At 45.4% G+C, this 25,667-nt stretch overlaps 1 protein-coding gene across 3 annotated transcripts in view; it reads left to right on the forward strand.

Annotated features, from left to right (window-relative positions):
• LOC116982109 (rho GTPase-activating protein 12) overlaps nucleotides 1–25,667 on the forward strand; it is a 251,518-nt gene that overhangs the window by 179,099 nt on the left and 46,752 nt on the right. For all 3 annotated transcript variants that reach the window (XM_033035433.1, XM_033035431.1, XM_033035432.1), the window contains exons 4-6: nucleotides 15,908–16,138; nucleotides 20,153–20,233; nucleotides 22,727–22,849. In XM_033035433.1, the coding sequence (XP_032891324.1) occupies nucleotides 15,908–16,138; nucleotides 20,153–20,233; nucleotides 22,727–22,849 (435 nt within the window). The remainder of the gene's footprint in view (nucleotides 1–15,907; nucleotides 16,139–20,152; nucleotides 20,234–22,726; nucleotides 22,850–25,667) is intronic.

Below are 25,667 nucleotides of genomic sequence, written 5' to 3' on the forward strand. Positions count from 1 at the left end.
TTGGACTTTACTGGACTTTATCTTGCGCTAAATAATATACACTTTATCCTGTATCTATATGTTATGAATGGTTAGATTGTAGTCATGTATAGTCCTTTCGCTGACTGGATAGCAGACAACAAAGCTTTTCACTGTACCTCAGTCCGTCCGCATGACAACATTAAACTAAACTGAACTACGCAAGTGTGACAGGCAGCGCAAAGAGAAAAATCAACAGTGCATAATATAGTGTTGAAGCCACAGAGAAAACCTTGATAGTTCCACTCAGCCATAGTTGATGGAGCCCTCACACGCACTTCCTCCATTTCCCACAGATTTGCTCTCAGCCCTCTCTCCAACAAGATGGGGCCTTATTAGGACTTTCCCTTCCACCCGCAAGTCGGTTGGTCATACCTGGCCTGGTGTTGCATGGTAGCAAAGATGAAACTGGCTTTGGTTGAAGTGGATGGATGCTGGCAATTCCAATCAGTGTCTTTGGTCTCAGGCAGTTGGATTTGGTCCTAAGAATGGTTCTTAATGCTTCCAGACATTTGCTACTATCCTTTAGATAGTGTAGATGCTGGCCATGTGTGAATACAAGTTTATGCATGTTAACATCTTCTCTCAAATGCCTTAAAAATCAAAATGTAGGAGGGATGTCTTTTTATGGAGAAAGGTGAAAATAAATTTAGCTGATGAAAGAAATATGCAGGAATAGAGAGAAAAATGAGTATTTGTACATCTGGCTTAAGCATCCATTCACTTTGCCGGTATCACTGCATGAACAGGATGCAGTGCAGCCACTTGACAGGATATTTTCTGCTGTGCCTTGCATATCACAGACATCACGGACACTGTGGGCAGCACAGTGGCGCAACCAGTCACTGTCATCCACCAGTAGTTGGCATTGCTGACTGCTGTGGGTGCATCTTCACCAGTGCAGTGGGTCAAGATGATGTCTCCCCAACACTTCCTCAAGAGATAAATAATGGAACATCCCCACTGGGTACTCCGACATTCCCAATATTTCACATGTTTTTAAATGGTGACCTTCCAAGCTTGATAAACATGACAGAATGTGGAACACAGACCCACTGGCTCTGGGGTTTGAGGTTCGGTTATCACATCTGATGTCCGTAGTCTGATGAATGGTCTTGACCCAAAATGTCACCTATTCCTCCTCTCCAGAGATGCTGCCTGTCCTGCTGAGTTATTCCAGCATTTTGTGTCTATCTTCTGACTGCTTACCCTCTCTATGCATCTTATCATTTTATAAACTTCCATCAGTTCTCCCCTCAACTGCCGGTGCTTCAGAGAAAACAATCCATTCACCCAAACTCTCCTTATCCCTGATACCTAATTAATGCAGCAGTAACTGAAACATCTTCTGAACCCTCTTTACAAACTTCCTGTAATGGGGCGACCAGAACTCCACACCAAACTTCAAATGGGTACTAAACAAAGTCCTGAGATGCTGCAACTTGAGTTCCTGCCTCTTGTACTCGATGCCCTGACTAATGAAAGCAAGCATTCCATATGTCTTCATTACCACGCTACTTGTGATGCTACGTCCAGGGACCTAGGGACTTGGAATCCAAGATCCGTTAATGTCAAATTCAAGATCATCATTGCTCTCAAGAGTCTTGCCATTAACTGTGTTTTCTCTTTACATTTGGCCTCCCAATATGCAACACCTCACACTTGCTCGAATTAAACTCCATCTGCCATTTCTCCGCACTTTTCTGTTGCTAATCTAAATCCCACTATATACTTCGACAGCCTTCCTCACTCGCTGTAACTCCATCAATTTTGGTGTTGTCTGCAAACTTACTAATCAACCCATCTACTGGTCACAGACCTCCAGCCAGAATAACACAACCACAACCCTCTGTCTTCTGTGAGCAAGTCAGTTCTGAATACACACAAACAGGTCGCTGTTAATAACGAGCACCTTCATTTTCTGGATCAAAATATCGTGATCTTATCAAAGGTTCTTATTAAAATACATCTAGACAACATCTACCACCCCACCCTCATCAAACACAGTCATCACCTCCTCTAAAAACCTGAGCGACTAAGAGCAACCTGCTGTTGTCAAAGCCATGCTGACTGTCCCTAAGTAGCCCATTTTCAAGCAAATGAGAGGAAATCCTATCCCGAAGAATCCTCTCCAATCGATTCCCTACCACAGATGTATGCTCACTAGCCTATAGAACATGCAACGGTACTGTACAAGATCAGGCCCATATTTAGAAGCTGGGCCATAATATTGGTCTGAAGAAGGGTTTCGGCCCGAAACGTTGCCCATTTCTTTCGCTCCGGGAAATAGGCAACGTTTCGGGCCGAAACCGCTGAGTTTCTCCAGCACTTTTGTCTACCTTTGATTTTCCAGCATCTGCAGTTCCTTCTTGAGCATAATATTGGTGCCGACCATGATTCCAAAACCATAACTTATCTACCTGCACATAACCCATATCCCTCCATTCCCTGCAGACTTATCCAAAAGTCTTGTAGATGCACTAACGTGTCTGCTTCAACCACCACCCCTGGCTGTCCATTCCGGGCACTCACCACCTTCACTGTGTGTAAAGAAAAAAACAACCTAAAAAACCTGCTATGCACATCTCCTTTAAACTTTGCCCCACTTACCTTAATGCTCTGCTCTCAAATATTTGAGCTTTCCATCCTGGGAAAAAGATTCTGACTGTCTATCCGATCTAAGTCTCTCATAACTTTATATACATCTATCATATCTCCCTGCAACTTTTGGAGTTGCAGAGGAAACAATCCAAGTTTGCCCAACCTCTCCCTGTAACTAATACCTCCTAATCCAGGCACATTTTGGTAAACATCTTCTGTGCCCTTCCAAAGCTTGTACAGAGTTTCTTCCTGGAATGGAATGGAGACCAGAACTGCACACAATACTCCAAATGCAGCCGAACAAAAATTCTTTAAAGCTGCATTGTGATTTCCTGACTTGTACACCATGCCCTGACCTGTTAAAGCAACCTTACCATATAATTTCCTTACCACTCTGTCCATTTATTTGGACACTTTTATGGAGTTATGGACTTACACCCCCAAAATCTCTCTGTATATCAATGATGTTAAGGGTCATCCCATTAATTGTACATTTTCCCTTTGCATTTGACCATTTGAAGTGCAACAGCTCACACTTTTTTGGATTAAACTCCATCTGCCATTTCTCTGCCCATTCGTGCAGCTCATCTATACCCATTGTACACTTTGACAGCCTTCCTCCTAGTCCACGACCCCGGCCATCGTGGTGTCATTTACTAACCAACCCATCTAAGTTTATGTCCAAATAAACACAAACAGCAGCGATCCCAGCATAGTTCCCTGTGGAGCTTCACTGGTCACGGATCTCCAGCCTGAATATTGTCCTCCATACAAATCCCCTCCTTAATCACTGAGTGTTCCTACCTATTCCCTGGTTATCCTCTTGTTTTTAATATAGGTAAAAAAACTTTGGAATTTTCTTTAATCTGACTCCACAAAACCATTTCATGGTCTATATTGGGACTTCTAAAATCTTGCTTCTTTCCTCCTTTATATTTAGAGTCATAGATAGTCATAGAGTGATACAGAGTGGAAACAGGCCGTTTGGCCCAACTTGCCCACACCAGCCTACATGTCCCAGCTACACTAGTCCCACCTGCCTGCATTTGGTCCATATCCTTCCAAACTTGTCCTATCCGTGAACCTGTCTAACTGGTTCTTAAATGTTGGGTTAATCCCTGCCTCAACATAATTTTATCCTTGTAATATCATTGCTGAGGTGACATGTTGTCTTGTCAAACACATTTCATTGTACCGTTGACCCTGTGTTAACCTACATATGACAAATGAAACTGAACTGAACTGAACTCCTCGGGCAGCTTGTTCCATATACCCATCACCCTTTGTGTGAAGTTACTCCTCAGATTCCTATTAAACCTTTTCCCCTTCACCTTAAACCTATGTCCTCTGGTCCTCAGATCATCTACTCTGAGCAAGCGACTCTGTGCATCTACCCAATCTATTCCTCACATGATTTTATACATTGCTCAAAAGCCTTGTCTGATTCCTACCTCGTAAACTATGCGTGTTCTTTTTCTCTTTTCAACCAAATTTACAACCACTTTAGTCATCCAAGGTTCCCTTACTGTGCGATCCCTATCTCTCCTTACTGGAACATGCTGGCTCTGATCATCGATCAACTGGCCTGTAAACAATTCCCACATGTCAGATGTGAACTTTCCCAATAACAACTGCCTCCAGCGTACCCTCCCGAGATCCTGCCTAATGACATTGTAGTTTGCCCCCTTCCAATTTAGCACCTTCCCGCAAGGTCTTCTCCCCATTCAAAATTATCTTAAAACTTATAGAGATGTGACAACGTACAGCCCTCCCCTCACTCTGCAGCGACCCCGACATTATCATCAAACCCACCGACAAGGGAGGTGCCGTGATAGTCTGGCACGCTGACCTCTACCGGGCTGAGGCCAGGCAACAACTCTCAAACATCTCCTCCTACTGGGACTATGATCCCACAGATGAGCACCAGGCCTCAATCTCACACACCATCACTTCTAGCTGTCTGCCTTCCACAGCCTCCAACCTTATCGTTTCCCAGCCCCACACAGCCCCCCAAAATCTACAAACACAACTGCTCTGGCAGACCCATTGTTTCGGCTTGTTCGTGTCCCACGGAAATGATTTCCATGCACTGCAACTCCATCCTATCCCTGCCTGGTCCAATCTCTCCGGACCTATGTCCAAGATATCTCGCATGCCCTTCGTCTATTTAATGACTACTGCTTTCCGAGCCCCCACTCCCTCATCTTTACTATGAACGTTCAGTCACCCTACACCTCCATCCCCCACCAGGAAGGCCTTAAATCCCTCCGTTTCTTTCTCAACTGCAGAACCATCCAATTTCCCTCTCCTAACACTCTACTCTGGTCCTCATCCTCAATAACTTCTCCTTTGACTCCTCCCACTTCCTCCAAGTCCCTCTATGCTTGCCTCTTTGTAGGGTATGTTGACAATCCCTGTTCCAAGCATACACTGATCCCCGAACTGATCTTCGATACATTGACGACTGCATCGGTGCTACCTCCTGCACCCATGCAGAACTAATGAATTTCATCAACTTCACCACCAATTTCCATCCTGCACTAAAATTTACATGGACCATCTTCGACACCTCCCTCCCCTTTCTTGATCTCACAGTCTCCCTCACAAGAAATAGCCTGACATCTATTACTAACCCACTGACTCCCGCAACTATCTCGACTACACTTCTTACCACCCTGCTTCCTGCAAAGACTCTATTCCCTACTCCCAATACCTCAGTCTACGCCGCATCTGCGCCCAAGATGAGGTGTTCCATACTAGAACATCCGAGATGTCCTCATTCTTTAGGGAATGGGACTTCTCCTCTCGCATCATAGATGAGGCCCTCACTCGCATCTCCTCGGTACCCCGCAGCTCAGCCCTGGCTCCCCGTCCCGCTAGTCGCAACAGAGACGGAGTCCCCCTCGTCCTTAACTTCTACCCCATCAGTTGTCTCATACAACACGTAATACTCTGAAATTTCCACCACCTCCAACGGGATCCCACCACTAGTCACATCTCTACCCCTTTCCGCCTTCTGCAGAGACTGTTCCCTCCGCAACTACCTGGTTAACTCATTCCTTCCCACCCAAACCACCCCCTCCCCAGGTACCTTACCCTGCAGGCGATGCAACACCTATCATTATACCTTCTCCTTCGACTCTGCCCAGGGACCCCGACAGTCCTTTCAGTTTAGGCAGAGGTTCACTTGCACCTCCTCCAACCTTATCTACTGTATCCATTGTTCAAGATGTGGGCTCTTATACATCGGCGAGACCAAACATAGACTGGGCGCTCGTTTTGATGAACACTTTCGCTCAGCCCGCCTGAACCTAACTGATCTCCCGGTTGCTAAACACTTTAATTCCCCTTCCCATTCCCACACTGACCTTTCTGTCCTAGGTCTCCTCTATTGTCAGAGTGAGGCTAAATTGGAGCAACAGCATCTCACATTTTGTTTGGGAAGCTTACAGCCCAGTGGTATGAATATTAATTTATCTCACTTCAGGTAATAATAATAATAAATGTTATTTATGGGCGCCTTTCAAGAGTCTCAAGGACACCTTACAAAAATTTAGCAGGTAGAGGAAAAACATGTAAGGGGAATGAAATAAATAGTAGAGACATGACTAGTACACAAAGTAAAGACAGAATTCAATTCAAAACACAATATGAGGCAATTAATGCACAGATGAAAAGGGAGGGGGACGTGGGGCTAAGGATAGGCAGAGGTGAAGAGATGGGTCTTGAGGCGGGACTGGAAGATGGTGAGGGACACGGAATTGCGAATCAGTTGGGGGAGGGAGTTCCAGAGCCTGGGAGCTGCCCTGGAGAAGGCTCTGTCCCCAAAACTGCGGAGGTTGGACTTGTGGATGGAGAGGAGACCGGCTGATGTGGATCTGAGGGACCGTGAGGGTTGGTAGGGGGAGAGGAGGTCAGTGAGATATGGGGGGGCCAGATGGTGGAGGGCTTTGTAGGTGAGGATCAGGATTTTGTAGGTGATCCGGTGGGAGATGGGAAGCCAGTGGCATTCCCTCTCTCTATCCAAGTCACACAAAGGTTCTCATTTTCACGCAATAAAAAGCTAATAATGTCCTGTTTCCTTTATCATCATTACTATTTTGCATATCTTTTATTTCTTCTTTGATGTCCTTATGGTATATAGTGGCTCGCCACTGCTGTACACATCGTTGCACTATTGGAGTGTTATGTGCAAGGTCTGCAGTAGTACATGGATTATCCAGCAATGGGCATTGCAGTGGGTGTTGCATTGTCTGGGTCTGTGTGCCAGTCACAGGTTGTTGTACCCTCGATGTAGCCCCACTTGTGCATTGTCACACTTGACCGCCCGACCCCAGTTCACAGTCAGTTGAGGCATCACCAGTTCAGCCAGTGTTCATCAGCACCTGGTGGTAAATGCTCTGCTGCTGGTATGTGCCCATCTTGGTGGAAATAGGGACAGTGGATAGTCTGTTCTTCCCATCTGGAGGTGAGCTTCAGTTGGTGTTGTTTCCAATAGGGTGACGCTGGTTAGGAAGCTCTCACAGGATTTTAACCGCCTATGAGGGGGCGCTTGGCTGTGTAATGGGTGTCTATCGTCTGTCAATTGTTTCAGACGCTCTGTCCTACTTGCAACAGCTCTCCTGATGTCTGGGGGACCGATGCCAGCCAGTAGGTAGGCGTTGTTTATGCCCGTAGATCAGAGGCAACCAGTGATGCTACGGCAGCTGCCATTCAAGGATAGAAACATAGAAACATAGAAAGTAGGTGCGAGAGTAGACCACCAGGTCCGTCGAGCCCGCACCGCCATTCGCTCATGGCTGAACACTAAACAGACACACTTACCACAAACAGTAGACACAAGACACAGAACACAAGACACTACCCTCCCCTTTATACCGCTATCACCCCTCTCCACCCCAAGAACCTCGTGATCTCCTGGGGGAGGCAAAAAAACGGATAAAAACCCAGGTCCAATTCGGGAAAAAAATCCGGGAAATTCCTCTCCGACCCCAATCCAGGCGATCGACACTTGTCCAGGAGATCACTCAGGTCTTACTATACTAACCATACCTAGGTCCATATCCCTGCCCTCTCCCCGTAGCCCCTTATCCCCTTGGCAGCTAAAAAACCATCTATTTTAGTCTTAAATATATTTAACGTTTCTGCTTCCACTGCTCCCTGGGGCAGTGAATTCCATAAATTAACCACCCTCTGGGTGAAGAAGTTCTTCCTCATCTCAGTTTTAAAAGAGCCCCCCCTTATTCTGCAACTATGTCCCCTAGTTCTAGTTTCCCCGATCATTGGGAACATCCTCGGTGCATCCACCCGATCAAGGCCCCTCACGATCTTATATGTTTCAATGAGATCGCCTCTCATTCTTCTAAACTCCAAAGAGTAGAGTTCCAGCCTACTTAACCTTTCCTCATATGTCAATCCCCTCATTGCAGGAATTAATCTTGTAAACCTTCGCTGCACTGCCTCCAGGGCTAGTACATCCTTTCTTAAGTATGGACCCCAGAACTGTACACAGTATTCCAAATGTGGTCTCACTAATACTGTGTACAGCTGCAGCAAGACCTCCGTGTTTTTATACTCAATCCCCCTAGCAATAAAGGCCAAAACTCCATTGGCCTTCCTGATTGCTTGCTGCACCTGCATACTAACTTTTAGTGATTCATGTACTAATACCCCTAGATCCCTTTGCGTTGCATTACAACGCAGCTCCTCCTCATTTAGAAAATAACTTGCCCTATCATTTTTTTTCCCAAAGTGAATGACTTCACATTTATTAGTATTAAATTTCATCTGCCAAGTTGTTGCCCACTCACCTAGCTTATCCTTTTGCAGACTCTTCCTATCCTCCTCATCCCCTACTTTTCCTCCCATTTTTGTATCGTCCGCAAATTTTGATATATTACACTTGGTTCCCTCCTCCAAATCATTTATATAAATTGTGAACAACTGGGGTCCCAGCACCAACCCTTGCGGAACCCCGCTAGTTACCGGTTGCCATCCCGAGTATGAACCATTTATCCCCACTCTCTGCTTCCTATTTGTTAGCCAATCCTCTACCCATGCTAATATATTACCCCCAATCCCATAATTTTTTATTTTTAGCAATAGTCTCTTATGTGGCACCTTGTCAAAAGCCTTTTGGAAGTCCAAGTATACCACATCCACCGGTTCCCCTTTATCCACCCGGGTTGTTACTTCCTCAAAGAATTCGAGCAGATTCGTTAAACAGGACTTCCCCTTCACAAAACCATGCTGGTTCTGTCCGATGAAGTCATGTTTATCCAAGTGCCCCGTTAGTGTTTCTTTAATAATTGTCTCTAACATTTTACCCACCACCGATGTTAGACTAACCGGTCTATAGTTACCCGCCTTCTGTTTACTTCCTTTTTTAAATATAGGTGTTACATTGGCCATTTTCCAATCCACTGGGACCGTTCCTGCCTCCAGGGAGTTTTGGAAAATTATCACCAATGCATCCACAATCCCCACCGCTATCTCCCTCAAGACCCTTGGATGTAATCCATCAGGCCCAGGGGATTTATCCTCCTTCAGTCTCATTAATTTCCCTAATACCACCTCCTTGGTGATCTTAATAGTATTTAGCTCCTCCATTCCTACCGCCCCCTGTTTATCCAGCGTTGGAATATTTTTTGTGTCTTCTATGGTGAAGACTGATACAAAATACTCGTTTAATGCCTTTGCCATTTCCATGTTCCCCACCAACAACTCTCCAGTCTCACCCTCCAATGGACCAACGTTCACCTTAGCCACCCTTTTTCTTTTTATATAGCTATAAAAACTCTTACTATTAGTTTTTATGTTGTTCGCTAAATTCCTTTCATAGTCTATTTTCCCCGTCTTAATTAATCTCTTAGTTATTTTTTGCTGACCTTTAAATGCTTCCCAATCCTCTACCCTCCCACTATCTCTGGCTACCTTATATGCCCTTGCCTTCAGCCGAATACTATCCTTTATAGTTTTACTGAGCCATGGCTGACTGTTCTTACCCTTACCCCTTTTTTTCTTCATAGGAATAAATTTTTCTTGAAGGTTATACAGTAGACCCTTAAACGTACACCACTGCTCATGTACCGTCTTATTCTTGAGTCTGCTATCCCAGTCAACTTTGATCAGCTCAGTCCTCATACCTTCATAATCCCCCTTATTTAGACTAAGCACCCTAGCCTGAGTTTCAACCTGCTCCCCTTCTATTTGAATATGGAATTCGACCATATTGTGGTCACTTGTTCCCAACGAGTCCCTAACTATGACATTTTTAATTAATCCTGCTTCATTACACAGGACCAGATCCAAGATTGCCTCCCCCCTTGTCGGTTCTGTGACATACTGTTCTAGGAACCCGTCTCTAATACATTCTATAAACTCTTCCTCTAGTCTACCCTGCCCAGTTTGGTTTGCCCAATTAATATGAAAATTGAAGTCCCCCATGATTACAGCAGTTCCCTTTTTACATGCGTCAACTATTTGCAGATTTATGTTCTGACTAACAGCGTCACAGCTATTTGGAGGTCTATAAATTACACCCACTAGTGTTTTTTTCCCCTTGTTATTCTCTATCTGTACCCAAGCTGTTTCACTATCCTGATCCTTCAACGCAATATCCTTCCTCTCTATTGCCGTTATTCCCTCCCTTATTGAAAGGGCCACCCCTCCTCCCTTTCTTTCCTGTCTATCTTTCCTAATTGTCGAGTACCCCTCTATATTTAACTCCCAGTCCTGATCCCCTTGCAGCCATGTCTCCGTAATGGCCACGATATCATATCTATATATACTTAATTGCACCGTTAATTCATTTATCTTATTTCGAATACTCCGTGCATTTAGATAAAGCACTTTCAGATGATTTTTACTACCCTTCCTTTCCGTTTTTGCCCCTTTTACATCTAGAGCTTTATCTTCACACATTCTATCTCCTGTCACATTTTGACTTTCCGCTTCCCCACTGATACCCTGCTCTATTTCCTCTACCCCTGCCGTTATTACCCCCCTTGATACCTCCCCCCCGCTACTTAGTTTAAAGACCTCTCCACTGCCCTAGTTATATGATTTGCCAGGACCCCAGTCCCAGCACCGTTCAGGTGAAGTCCGTCCTTACAGAACAGATCCCCCCTGTCCCAGTACTGGTGCCAGTGGCCCAAGAAACCAAACCCATTTTTCCCACACCAGTCTTTGAGCCACGCATTCAGCTTTTTAATTTTACGTACCCTCGCCGATTTGGCCCGTGGCTCAGGTAGCAATCCGGAGATCAGTACCCTCGAGGTTCTGCTTTTTAATTTATTCCCTAACTGCTCAAACTCCTTCAGCAGATCCTCCTTCCTCGTCCTTCCTATGTCATTGGTCCCCACATGGACCACGACCACTGGATCCTCCCCCTCCCTCTGCAAATTTCTCTCCAGCATCGCAGAGATGTCCTTAACCCTAGCACCGGGTAGGCAACACAGCCTTCGGGACATGTTCTGCTGGCCGCAGAGAACCTTATCTACCCCCCGAATAATACTATCCCCTATCACTACGGCATTTCTTCTAACTCCCCCCTCTTGAATGGCCCCCTGATCCACGGTGCTGCAGCCAGGTTGCTCATCCCTCCCACAGCCCCTGATCCCGTCTTTACATTGAGTAAGAGCCTCGGTCATGCTCGTCAGGGACAAGGGCTGTGGCTCCTGCCGCATCTCCTCCTGGTTCCCCCTACCTGCCTCGCTTATGGCCACACCTTCCTTTCCTTGCTCACTGCCTACTGAATTAGTTAAACTGGTCGGTGTGACCATCCCCTGGCACAAAACATCCAGGTAATACTCCCCCTCCCTGATGTACCGCAGCGTATGAAGTTGGGTCTCCAGCTCATCAATGCGGAGCTCGAGTTCCTCTAGCCTCAAACACTTACTGCAGCTGTAGGGATCTTCTACATCAATGGTGTCGACAAATTCCCACATCTCACAGTATTGGCACATCTCCTGGCCGCCCATCTTATATAAGTAATTAACTGGTCCTATTTAAGAATCCCCTACCCGGATTACTGTATTGATACACCCCTTATTTATATAATCCTACCTCCTATAAATGGGAAAGTACTCACCCCAGCCGTAAATTACCTACTGGTTTGGCTGTCTAGTGGTAATTCCGTCCGCTCTTCCTGTCTGGTCCACTGCTCCCTTGCAGTGCGTGGCAAACCTCTTTGCCTCTGTTAGTCTCTCGAGCCGCGGCTCCGTCCGTCCTCCCTCGGCGACAGCACAGGATGAGTCTATCTTCTTTGCATGTGTAGATCTCTCCCAAGCAGGGCAGGCATATTCTGCCGCAGAGAAGCAGGGTGCTACGCCTGTAGTATGTACTGTTGTTGGGTTGGCACCCCATTTGGTGGTGGTGCGTTTGTTCAACATGTTGTTGCGGGTGCCCACCTTTGCTTTAGTTTTTTCCACATGTGCCTTAAATGTTAAGCAGCGGTTGAGTGTGACTCCAAGGTAGACTGGGTTTGGGCAATGTGCTAGTGAGAGTCCAGACCATGTGACGTGTAGTTGATGGTTAGCCTCTTGCAGGCACGGAATTCGCAATCAAAACATGGGGGGGACCGGGGGGGACACAATTTCCTGGTGGCCGCGCGCGCATGCGCACACTCACACACACGCGAGACTTCAGCCGTGGGCCCTGTGGAGACGCACTGTCAAAATAAATTTAAACGAGAGAGGTGGCGGAGTTAGTACTCGGTGCTGGTGCTCGGTCTGTTCAGCAACAAGGGTGAGATCAACATCAGACTAGGCGCAAGTGGGGAGAAAAAGACTTAGTACGGAGTCAGGATCTAAACCCGTGTCCCTGGCGCTGTGAGGCAGCAGCAACACGTGGACCTAGTGGCCTCTCTCTCTCTCTGTGTACCTGCCATCAGCCGCAGCAGACCCTCCGCCTTCCAGATAGAGAACCACATCCCTGGCGGTGACTCGGTCCTGGTTCCCTCTGCTCATCGGGTGCCGACTCCACGCTGTACCGAATCACCCCCGAGTCAAGCGGCGCGCTGGGCTGGAGGAGAGAGCGAGATGCATTAGTGCAAGGCTTCGGACGTGGGCTTGAATCGGTCCGTTCACAGGGTCTTTCATCGGCCGGCGGAGGCTTCAACATCGGGAGCCTTGATCGCCTCGATGCAGCAGTTTGATTTTAAGGCGTGCCGGATGCTGAAAGGACTCGCAAATGGGCCAATTCAGCCCTTAGAAAGCGGTTGATAAAGTCCAGATGACAAAACATGGGGGGGGGGATTGTCCCCCGCCTCCCAAAGCATGGAGGGGACGTTTCCCCTCTGTACCCCTCAGGATTTCCGCCCCTGGCCTCTTGGTTCCTAGGGTGGAATGCACAGACCTGTTTTTACGATGGGTTGGCACGCAGCTGGTTTTCCTCATATCTTTTATTCATTGTTCTTTGTCTCTCTACATCATCGTCTATATCTCTTGTTCCCCTTATCCCTAACCAGTCAAAAGAAGGGTCTCAACCCAAAACGTTCACCCATTCCTTCTCTCCAGAGATGCTGCCTGTCCCGCTGAGTTGGAGTAATCTCTTTTTGTCTATCACCTGGATTCTCTCAATTTCCCTTCCTAAACGAAGGAATAACATTGGCCACTCTCCAGTCCTGAGGGACCTCGCTTTTGGCTAGAGAAAGATCTTTGGCCATTGCATTCGCCATTCTTGCTTCTCCCAATAACATGGGATAGATCCCATTGGGCCCTGGGGATTAATCCGCTTTAATGCTCTTTGTGCCCCAGCCCCACCTCCCCCTTGATTTCAAACTGCCCGTGTATATTAGTGTGCCCCTTAATATCACTGTCCTCTATGATCTACTCCTTGGTGAATACAGATGCAAAGTACACATTTACTACATCCTCTTACTACAAGCATAAATTCGTCCTTTATCCTTGAACAGTCCTACAGTATATTCTCCTTGGTTACCCATTTAGTTTGGAGGTATAGCGCGGAAACAGGCCCTTCGGCCCACTGAGTCTGCATCGATCAGCGATCCCCACACATTAACACTATTCTGCACACACAAGGGACAAATTACATTTATACCAAGCAAATTAACCTACTAACCTGTACGTCCTTGGAGTGTGGGAGGAAACCGAAGATCTTGGCAAAAACCCATCAACGCATAATCCTCTGACATTATCGCCACCTCCAATGGGAACCCACCACTAGTCGCATCTTCCCATCTCCACTTTCCCCAGAGACTGTTCCCTCTGCAATTCCCTGCTTCACTCATCCCTTCCCACCCAAACCACCCCCTCCCCAGATACTTACCCCTGCAACCCCAGGAGATGCAACACCTGGCCCTATACCTAGCAATGTTACAAAATTTTGAGATTTTTAAAATCAAGTCTGTAATTTATCCCATCAGATAAAGCATAAAAATAAGTTTAATTTGACACCTAATTCACTTTCATATCTCAAGTATTTAAAACGTTATGGCCATTTTCATACTGGGAAATGAGCATCTTGTTCCCTATTGATTTTCTATGGACATAACAAAAAAGCTGTGATCGTGAACAGTCAAAAGCCCATAACTTTCTTAAAAATTAAGAGAACTGAATGAAATTTTCAGTTATCATAGATTGAAGCATTCTGAAACAAATATAAAATAATCTTACTTGGATGACCTGAAATTAAAGCATATAATTAGTTAGGTACCTAATTGTAGCTAATTTCAGACTTCAATTACTAGATCTAAACATCTATCCATTTCTTAATAAATGATTAACATTTTTAAATAGCCTAAATGTCCAAATAATATTCACAAATAATTCACAATAAAACATGATTTTAAAATCTCATTTACATTAATTTATAGGCCAAATGGAAGGAATTTAGTGTTTAATTGCTGTAAATAAATGCCCATTTAAATCAGCTTTCTAGTGGGATCCTGTGGAACGCGCTGGTTTAGAACATTCACATTGCGGTAGATTTGTGCCCCCAAATGCCGAGAAAAATACTGCGGGATATAATGGGCCCAAAATGAGCTACTCGCAATATTAAACTTTGTATAAAGGGATCTTTAGAAGCCCTTTTTAATGTAAAAATATACAGCCTACCTTCAGATGTTTGCTTTATGAGACCCTGCGGTTGCTGGCGGTCGCGGGTTTAGAGATTGATTTTTAAACTACTATAACTATTATTCGAGGCCTTTAAACCTAATAATAGCTTTTGCGACGGGGTCTTTCAGCGATTTTTCGTTAATAATTAACTAGGCTGAACATTTTCAATTGGAACAGCTTAGAGAAAATCACGTTTTAAACCCGCCCCCTCTAAACGGCGCCAAAATCGCGCACACCTGCAGCGACAGATTTTCAGCGACGCTTCAGGTAGGCTTTGCAACATACCTACTATACCTACTCTGTACAGGGACTCCAACAGTCCTTTCACATGAGGCAGAGGTTCACTTGCACCTCCTCCAACCTCATCTACTGTATCCGCTGTTTTAGGTGTGGACTATATATCAGTACGACCAAGTGCAGACTGGGTGATCGTTTCGTTGAACACCTTCACTCCGTCTGTCTAGGCCCACACAATCTCCTGGTTGACAAACACTTTAACTGCCCTTCCCATTCCCATACTGAGCTTCCTGCCCTGGGCCGCCTCTACTGCCAGATTGATGAGAAGTGCAAATTGGAGGAACAACACCTCGTATTTCGGGTGCTATGAACTGAGACAACCCAGCGCTATGAATCAGTCTGAAGAAGGGTCTCAACCAGAAACATCACCCATTCCTTCTCTCCAGAGATGCTGCCTGTCCCACTGAGTTACTCCTGCATTTTGTGACTACCAGCGGTATGAATGTTGATTTCTTTAACTTCAGTTAACCCCTGCATTCCCGCTCTCTCTGTCTCTCCACCACCCTAGTCATCCAGCTAGTTTCACAGTAGTCCTGCTGAGTTTCACTGTTTGTATCCACTACTCATCACCTTCTCCGCAACCAACAATGGACCATTGTGGGCTCCACCTTTGCTTGATCATCGTTGCTGGCTTTGATTTGTTCTTTGCATTCCTTGCATTCATTTGTTCGTTGTACCTCTTCATACCTCTAGTTTCCCTCTCCCTTGACGCTCAGTCTGAAGAAAGGTCCTGACCCAAAACATCACCCATTCATGTATCATTAATGTTGCATTGACCCAACTTGGCCGTGGCAGTGGTTAAAATGTACCACTGTCATCTCTGGCTGCATGTCCCAGTCACTGCGTAAAAAAAAAACATGCTGCACACATTTTGTTTTCTGAACACTCAATTCATGCTCTTCTCATTTCAGCCTCCCACTCCAAAAGAAGATTATCCAGAGATAATTGTGGGGAGCCCTCCTGGATATCTGGGTCATCGACGGCAACCTTCCAACTGGTCACAGGAGGATTACAGCGAGCCACAGTCACCAATGGATATGTCTGTATACCAGTCCATTGATCCAAAGGCTCCACGAGGCTGGTTTATAGAGTTGGACCAAGAAGGGCAGATGCTTTACACAAATGAAGTTACCCACACAAAAGTAAGAAGCATGTCTTTGTACAGTGATAGCATCAAGTAAGATGTATGACATTTTTAAGTTTGTATTCTGAAGGTGAAACCATTACATTTTTCCATAGTATCTAGAAACGACATTGTAACGTAATGTCCAACTTTGTCCCAATGATTGCCCACCAGTGGTGGGGTCTCTAGTCTTCTCTTGAAGAATTTATCAGCTCAGCATCAGCAATGCTTCTGTAATGGAGTTTGTGAAAAATTCTTGCAGAACAGGTTTTAATTTAGAAGTTTGAAATGCAAATTAATTGTCCTAAAAGACAGTGCTTGTGACTGGTAGTTTTGATCTCTGGCGCACATTTATAACATTTGTCCTCTTAATGGACTCATAATGAAGAAAGAGGGAGATAGGCGGCTTTAATTGTGAGTAAAATCGCAGCTAAGTTCACTATTGACAAACACCATCGAGTCATTGAGTGATACAGTGTGGAATACAGGCCCTTTGGCCCAACTTGCCCACATCGGCCAACGATGCCCCAGCTACACTAGTCCCACTTGCCTGCGCTTGGTCCATATCTCTCCAAACCTGTCCTATCCGTGTACCTGTCTAACTGTTTCTTAAATGATGGGATAGTCCCCGCCTCAACTGCCTCCTCTGGCAGCTTGTTCCATACACCCATCACCCTTTGTGTGAAAATGTTACCCCGTAGATTCCTATTAAACCTTAATGGCTGCAAGCATACCAACATAGTTTAGCATGTGCCGTGCATCACCTAACATTACAATTTAAGAAAAAGGAGCAGAAATAGAGAAATGGGTTTCTTGAGTCTGCTCTGCCATGCAATTCATTCATAGTTGATCTGATCTCGTTTAGCTCTCCTTTCTATATGTTTTCCAGCATATTGCTTAGAGTGAAGGGCAAGGCAGGCAAATGTTAGGAAGCTTGGCTGACGTGGGAAATTGAGGCACTGGTCACGAATAAGAAGGATGCATGGGACAGTTATAGGTAGCTGTGATCAAGTGTATCCCTGATGGAGTTTCGGGAACTAAGGAGCAAACTAAAAAAGGAAATCTGAAGGGCAAAAAGGGGCCAGTGGTTAGCTCTGGCAGGTAGCATTAAGGACAATCCCAAGAGATTTTATAAATACATAAGTGGGGGAAAAGGGTAACTAGAGAGAGAGCGGGACCTCTCAGGAATCAAAGCGGTCACCTCTGTGTGGAGCCACAGGAGATGGGCAAGGTCCCCAATGAGTATTTCTCCTCTGTATTTACTGAGCAGAAAGACAGCAGGATTGAGGGGCAGTGAATAGAAATGTCTTGAGAGCAGTCAGAGTTACGGTCGAAGAGGTGCTGAAGGTACCGTTGTGTAGAGGTAGACAAATCTTCAGGGCTTCATCAGATTTCTCCGAGGACATTGTGGGAAGCTAGAGAGGAAATTGCGGGAGCCCTCTTTGAAATTTACGAGTCGTCATTAAAAACAAGAGAGGTGCCGGAAGACTGGAGGATGGCAAATGTTGCGCCTCTAGGGTTGCAGGGAAAATGCTGCGAACTATAGGCCAGTGAGCTAAACATCTGTAGTTGGAAAATTACTGGAGAGTATCCTGAGGGATAGGATATACGAGCATTTAGTCAAACAAGGTTGATTAGGGATAGTCAGCATGGTTTTGTTCGTGGGAGGTCGTGTCCCACAAATCTGATTGAGTTTTTTTGAAGACCGGGTATGGAGAAGATTTACAAGGATGTTGCCAGGACCAGAGTGGCTGACCTACAGGGAGAGGGTGAGTGTGTTGGGACTATTCCTTGGAGGCAGGAGGATGAGGGTTGATTTTATAGAGGTGTATAAAATCATGAGAGGGATCGATAGGGTAGATGCACAGAGTCTCTTGCCCAGCGGAGAGGAATCGAGGACCAGAGGACATCAGTTTAAGGTGAAGGGGAAAAGATTTAATAGGAATCTGAGAGGAAACCTTTTCACACAAAGGGTGGGAGGTGTATGGAATGAGTTTCCAGAGGAGTTGGTTGAGGCTATTCAACATCGGTCCATCTAGATATTCAATGATTTTTCCTCCACATTATCCCAATATTCATAACACTCTCTGAGAAGAAATTTCTCCACATCTTGATACTAAATGGACTGCCTCTTACTCTGAAGATATTCTCAACTTTATTCTGGATACCCACATGTGGGGTTATATTTTGCCAGAATTTACCTGCTGTATCTTGTAAGATTTGATAATATCCCACATTTTGTTTCTTCATTCAAGTCTAGGACAAATCTAATCAATTGTTCCTCTTAAAGTAATAAAGTCATAAGGAATAGGAGTAGAATTAGGCCATTCAGCCCATCAAGTCTACTCCGCCATTCAATCTTGGCTGATGTATCTCTCCTTCCTAATCCCATTTTTCTGCCTTCTCCCCGTAACCTATTCATAAACCAGAAATCAACCTTTTGAATCTTCTTTGAACATCCTGCAAAGGAAATATATATTGCTATTGATATGCAGAAACAAACTGTGTGCTGGAGGAACATGGATGGGAAAAGTTTGGAGGGTTCTGGTACAAACATGGGCAAATGTGACTAGCTGAGATTGGGCATCTTGGTTAGCATGGACGAGTTGGGCCGAAGGGCTGGTTTCCATACTGTATGACTCTGACTGTACAGGTATGGGATAACCCAGTGGCCATGATCTCTCCACTGTCAGGGAATAAAGAAGCCCGTAATGACGATATCCTACCATTCTACAATTGTCACTTTTCAAAGGCCCAATTACTTCATTTGCCTTTCTAATTGATATGTCTGAATGTTACCTTTCTGTGCTTCATATTTGGGGAGTTACGTCTCTATTTGGAGCTCGGTGGCTCGGTGCTGCCATTGAACTATGTACATGGGGTGGATTGTAGGTGCATCATTGTTGCAATTTTGCTTCAGCAATGAACAACTCCTGGGATAGACACAAAATGCTGCTGTAATGGGCCTGTCCCACTTAGGCGACTGTTTAGGCGACTGCAGGAGACTATGCAGTCGCCACATGTTCGCCACATGCTTGCAGGTAGTTGCCAGGGAGTCGCCTTCATGGTCGTGAGAAGTTCCCGCATTCTGGGAACTAGTCGCGGCCTCATTATGGTCGCTGCAAATATTTCAACATGTTGAAACACTAGCGGCGACTAGAATGAAGCCGCCATGGAGAGTAGCGAGAATTCTCGAGCCGTAGGTGGGTCACCAGGAGGTCGAAGGTTCTCGGAGGTTCTCGTAGATTGTAGCCGGTGCTGAACGGTGAATTTAATTGGCTCATTGGTGGAAAAAAAAGGTAAGCAGTAGTTTTCAGACCCAAGGATAACCGACCGGTAATGTTAATGTCCGCCGAGCTTCACAGCTGTGTATCTCTGGCTTCTTAAAAGTTGTCTTCACCCCTTCTCCCCCCCCCCCCCCCCCCTCCCCCCTCTTTTAAAGGACTTACCATACACTGTGCTTTAGCCGTCTTAATTTCATCACGGTGTGGGTCTGTATCACCATGGCTTGCACCGTGTGAATTTTTTAGACAGGGCAAGCGGATGGAGCGCTGTCTAAAAAATTCACACGGGCTGGTGAAGGAAGCATTGTGTGTGTGTGCGTGTGTGTGTATGCGCGTGTGTGCGCGGGTGTTCTTTCTCCACTCTGACAGTCACTGTTTGCCGATTTTTCAGTCCACTGAAAAATTGCATGTGGGACAGGCCCATAACTCAGCGGGACAGGCAGCATCTCCGGAGAGAAGGAATGGGTGACGCTTCAGTCTGAAGAATGGTCTCGACCCGAAAAGTTACCCTTCTCTCCAGAGATGCTGCCTGTCCCGCTGAGTGACTGCAGCTTTTTGTGCCCATCTTCAGTTTAAACCAGCATCTGCAGTTCTTTCTTTCAACAATTCCTGGGAACGGTTCCATAACTTTTCTGTATCTATCCAACATCTTAGACAATTCGTCAGACATTACTTCTATTGTAGGATTTCAACCTGCTGTATGATGAAAGTGATATAGTCTGACCTCTGTTTTATTTTGTTCCTCCTAGTGGATCAGGCACACAGATGCCAGTGGGAAGTTTTATTATTATAACCCAGATGAAGATAAATCAGTGTGGGAACTTCCACAGGTAAGAATGGTCAGAACTATTGGCAATTGAACCGCAAAGAACCTTGAATCGTGTGTCTGTCATAAGGTGCCCGTTATATGGGGCACTGGCATATATTTGGCCCTAATTGCACCATTGTTAATGCATCGAGTCAGTATAAAAATTGTTTTACGAACGATTTTGTGGAATTGGGCCCATTTCCATGGAAGACCAGTCCACCTGGAAATGGCATGTGTATTTTAATAAGTGGCTGGTACAGTGGGGCAGCAGTAGAGTTGCTATGGGTACAGTCTGTACGGAGTTTGTACGTTCTCCCTGTGACCTTGTGGGTTTTCTCCGGGTGCTCGGGTTTCCTCCAACACGCCAAACGTTAATTGGCTACTGTAAATCGTCCCTAGTGTGTAGATAGTGTTAATGTGCGGGGATCGCTGGTCAGCGCGGACTCGGGGGCTGAAAGGCCTGTTTCCACGCTGTATTTCTGTATTATTGTGTCAGCACTTACGTAGATAATGTGCTTGATGCTCATTTCTTAATTGGTAGGTATTATACTCTACAATGTGTTTTGCATTGACTGCAAAACTTTACATTAAACTGCCTGGTTGTTCTGGTTGTGCAACAAGTTTGGTGCAGGAGCCCAGCCTGAGTGCCTGCAGCAACTTTTCTTGCAGAGATCAGAGCGCTGCTGCTGTCTGCACTCTGAAACTGTTGCAGTGGAACAGCTGCTGACACAGGAATCGCCACCTAGCTGGGATTCAGGGAAAGAGCTGTAGTCTGTGGGGAGGAAGAGGTGGAGCCAGACTTGTGCCTTCTCCTTAATTAAACATTGGACTGACTTGCTCTTTTGAGGATGGAAATTAGTTACCTGATCATTTTTGATGCTAACCCTGATTTCTAAATAAGTGGCCACAAAAAAGGCACTCATCTCAACAGCAAGTGTACCAATGGCTGCTGTGGAAAGGGAAAACACTGCTGTGGAGGTAGAAAGCCACATGCTCTGGGTTCATGTGTTTACAGATGCAGCATGGGAACAGGCCCTTTGACCCACAGTGCAAAAACTGGCCCTTTGGCACAAAATGCCCAACAATGCTAGCCCCATCAGCCCTCGTCTGGCCCATATCCCTCCAACCTTATCTATCCGCGTAACTGTGAAATATTGTTATAGTGCCGAAAGCAATTTACTCTTCTGCCAAACAGGAACATTTGTTGGAGAAACACGAGTTCTTTGAGTGAACCTGTGACAAACATTTTTTGGTAAACTCGGAGATTAATTTACAACCACTGTAGAGAAGCTTGTAAGCATTACTGCTTGGTTTATTGCTCATGCAATAAAACTAAAATGCTGTGTATGCACTGTGGCATTTGTGGAGAGAGAGCTAATGTTGCAATACAATGAATTATCATCTGAACTGGAAAAATGAGGAAGCAAATATTCATCTGTAAGTTTGTAGAACACGGGACGTGTTTAGGAAAGGGGGAACCAAGGATGTCCATGTGATGCTTTTGTTGCCATTTAAGAGAGTGAGCTGATCTTCCTGGAGTGGTGAAGAGTTGGAAGCAGATGAATGAGGGAAGTTGAGAGGGAAAGAAACTATGCTGGGGCTGTGGAATGCTACACTGAGCAGAAAGAGCCATGATGTGCACTTTTCAACTTTCTTTGGCAGGACTACTTTGTTATGTTATAGAGCAGAGACATTGGTCTTAGTTTAGCTTAAAGATACAGCGCGGAAAGAGGCCCTTCGACCCCGTCACAGCCTGTCTCTACTGGTCAATACACATCTGCCCTTTGGCCACCATGTTACAATTATTATTAAGTCCCATTCTAGTTTATGGGAGCTAAAGGGATTTTGTGTCTAATTAATTGAAAGGTAGACCATAGAAACTGGCCCTTCAAGTACCGTTCACGCTGACCTTTGATTACCCAGTCCCACTAGTTCTATGTAATCCCACTTTCTTATCTACAAACTACACACCAGGGGTAATTTACAGAGACCAATTACCCTATAAACCCGCATGTCTTTTGGATGTGGGAGGAAACCAGAGCACCCGTAGGAAACCCCCGCACTCATCCGCTACGCTTTGACCTTAGGAGAGGTAAGTGAAGAAACTCTGCCCTGAGTACAACCAAAGTCAGAATCAAACCTGAGGCAGCAGTTCCCCCCCCCCCCCCCCCCCCCCCCCCCCCCCCCCCCCCCCCCCCCCCCCCCCCCCCCCCCCCCCCAGCTGTGCCACCTACTTGTTGCTTCTTTTGGGTAACAGAGAAACTTCACTTTCAATAGTTATGTAAATTCTTGCAGTTGTAAGCAAGCAAGTGAATATTCAGTAGTGCAGGCAGATGCTCTTCTGTCCTTCCACCTGCAAAGGTGTGAATGCTTCTTTATTCTGTGATTGAGAAAGGAGTATTTTCTAAACATCTGGGTTGTATTGTTATTGCCATTGCATGCCACCCTTTAGATTAAGCAGGCTCCATATCACGGAGTGTGTAAGAATAAATGGGTATCTTTGCCTCTTCTCCAGTATGAAACTCCGTCAAATCAACAAAGTGCCGGAAATGGAATGGACCAAGAGGGAAATTTGGTTTTCACACACTGGCGCCATGGCCAGTCACTGAAAATGATTCGCTCTGACACTGAGGAGAAGGTAAATGATGAATCTCTGTGTGGAGCTCTGCAGGGCCAGAGGGATGAAGATTCCTCTCGTTGATGCAAACATTTGTGTAAATGCTGACCTGTCCACTCCAATGCCTGGGTTTCTAACCAATATCACGGGGTGGAAAACCCTCTGCTTTCTCAATCAATCTTGAGATTAGTCCAACAGGACTACCGCGCTTGGGATCTTTAGCTGATGATAGGGATTGGCAGACCATGGGAGTCCTGGCACTTGCTGAGGGTTGAGTGCGGAGGTAGGTTTGACTTGGGAACTAGATGAACATTTTCAATCCTGTCTCCCGTAAGTTTTGTGAAGGGGTCAATCTAGAATCAAATTGAAACCCTTATGTATGAATGTAGAGTCAAATTTAATATTTGGGGAAATGCAAACAAAATTGTATACATTTGCTAATATAGATAGAAAGCATCAACTGTATTCTATATGGGGACATCACAGAGTTTGACACGTAGAACAGAAAACACTACAGTGCAGGAACTGGCCCTTGGCCCACAATGTGTGAGCTGAAAATAATGCCAAGACCAACTCATATCTGTCTGTACATAATCGATATCTCTCCATTCCCTGCATATCCATGTCTGTATCCAACGTCTCAAATGCCAGTATCGTATCTGTCTCCATCACCACCCTTGGCAGCACGCTCAAAGTATTCACCATCCTCTGGGTAACAATAATCTTGCCCTGCACAATTCCTTTACACTTTTCTCTTCTTGCCTTCAAGCTATACCCTTTAGTATTTGATTTTTCCAACCTGGGAACAATATTCTGACAATCTATCCTAATCTCCCTATCTATGCTGAATAATTTCATATACTTCAATCAGGTCAGGCAACCTAAGGCGCTCCAGAGAAAAGAATCCAAGTCTGTCCAGCCTCTCCCTGTAGCTAATTATCCCTAATCCAGGCATAATTCTGGTAAGTCTCCTCCGCACCCTTTCCAAAGCGTCCACATCCTAAAATAATGGGACAACCAAAGCTACACGCAACACTCCATATGCAGCCTAACTAATGTCCTATAAAGCTGCAGCATGGATTCCTGACATGCACAATGCCCTGACCTATGTAGGCAAGCATACAATACCCCTTCGTAACCACTCTATCTACTTGTGTTGCCACTATCAGGGAGTTATGGACTTGACCCCAAGATCCCTCCGTACTTCACTGCTGTTCAGCGTCTTGCCATTAATTGTATATTTTCCCTTTATATTTAATTTCTTAAACTGCAACACCTCGCACTTGCTCAGATTAAACTTCATCTGCTATTTTTCCAACGTAATGAAAGCCCTGCAGCTTAATGCTTTTATGGAAGTATTCGTCTACCTTCAGCAATAGACTGGTTCCACCCAGATGCAGGACAGAACACCGCAGGAGATCCTTCTTCCTTGTGGCTATCAAACTTTATAACCTCTCCACCTACTGTCGTGGGGTAGACTGAGACTGATATTAATTTGTCTCCTAGGATAAATATTCTATCATATCACATTGTAACATTTGTAGAGATGGACACAAGGAAATTAGAGCAGCGTAATAATAATAATGGATGGGATTTATATAGCGCCTTTCTAATACTCAAGGTGCTTTACATCGCATTATTCATTCACTCCTCAGTCACACTCGGTGGTGGTAAACTACTTCTGTAGCCACAGCTGCCCTGGGGCAGACTGACGGAAGCGTGGCTGCCATTCTGCGCCTACGGCCCCCTCCGACCACTACCAATCACTCACACACATTCACACACAGGCAAAGGTGGGTGAAGTGTCTTGCCCAAGGACACAACGACAGTATGCACTCCAAGCAGGATTCGAACCGGCTACCTTCCGGTTGCCAGCCGAACACTTAGCCCATTGTGCCATCTGTCGTCCCAAGTTGAGTAGGCCATTCAACCCCAACTTTTACCCCACCATTCAATATGATCTTGACTGATCTACCCCAGGACTTGGGTCTTTGTGCCAGATCCCTATCCCCATCCCCACTGTTAAAATATCAGATTTTTTTGCACACTAATAGAGAAGGGAAGCAGTTTGTTAATTGCCCTGAAAAGGAAAAGTATGATTTATGCAGCTCTTGAATGAAATTGTTGTTTGCGCTTTCTTTGTAATGCAGAAGTAATTCCTGGTTGGAATTCATAGAAACTTAGAAAATAGGTGCAGGAGTAGGCCATTCGGCCCTTCGAGCCTGCACCGCCATTCAATATGATCATAGCTGATCATCCAACTCAGTATCCTGTACCTGCCTTCTCTGGCAATTTTTATTGAATGCATGCATTGCTAAGCTCATTTCAAGTGAGGAAGAGTTGATCTGACTGCTTGTGTTCTTAACGCCCACTGTTCCAAAGGAACCCACCATGTCCAGTGGCACCATTGCTGTGTGCGCCAGGTTTATCAGTGTAAGGTCAATACTGTGTTGCACACCCTTTCATCAGATGGTTGGCCACCCATCCAAGTATCTTTGCAATTGTTAAAGAGAAGGGAGCTGTTATCAGTATGCTCTGGATTCATCCAGGAAAGCAGGATGTATTACAATATCCTATTCCCACTGAGCTCAATGATTCAATTATACTTTATTGTCATATTCCAAGGTTCAGTGAAATGCTTTGTTTTGTGAAGTTTAGAGATACAGTGCGGAAACAGGCCCTTCGGCTCACCGAGTCTGTACTGACCAGCGATCCTTGCACATTAACACTATCCAACACATACCAGGGACAATTTACATTTATACCAAGCCAATTAACCAACAAACGTGTATGTCTTTGGATTGTGGAAGATCTTAGAGAAAACCCATGCAACCCAGTA

Source organism: Amblyraja radiata, chromosome 16, assembly GCF_010909765.2.
Source record: "Amblyraja radiata isolate CabotCenter1 chromosome 16, sAmbRad1.1.pri, whole genome shotgun sequence".
NCBI lineage: Eukaryota > Metazoa > Chordata > Chondrichthyes > Rajiformes > Rajidae > Amblyraja > Amblyraja radiata.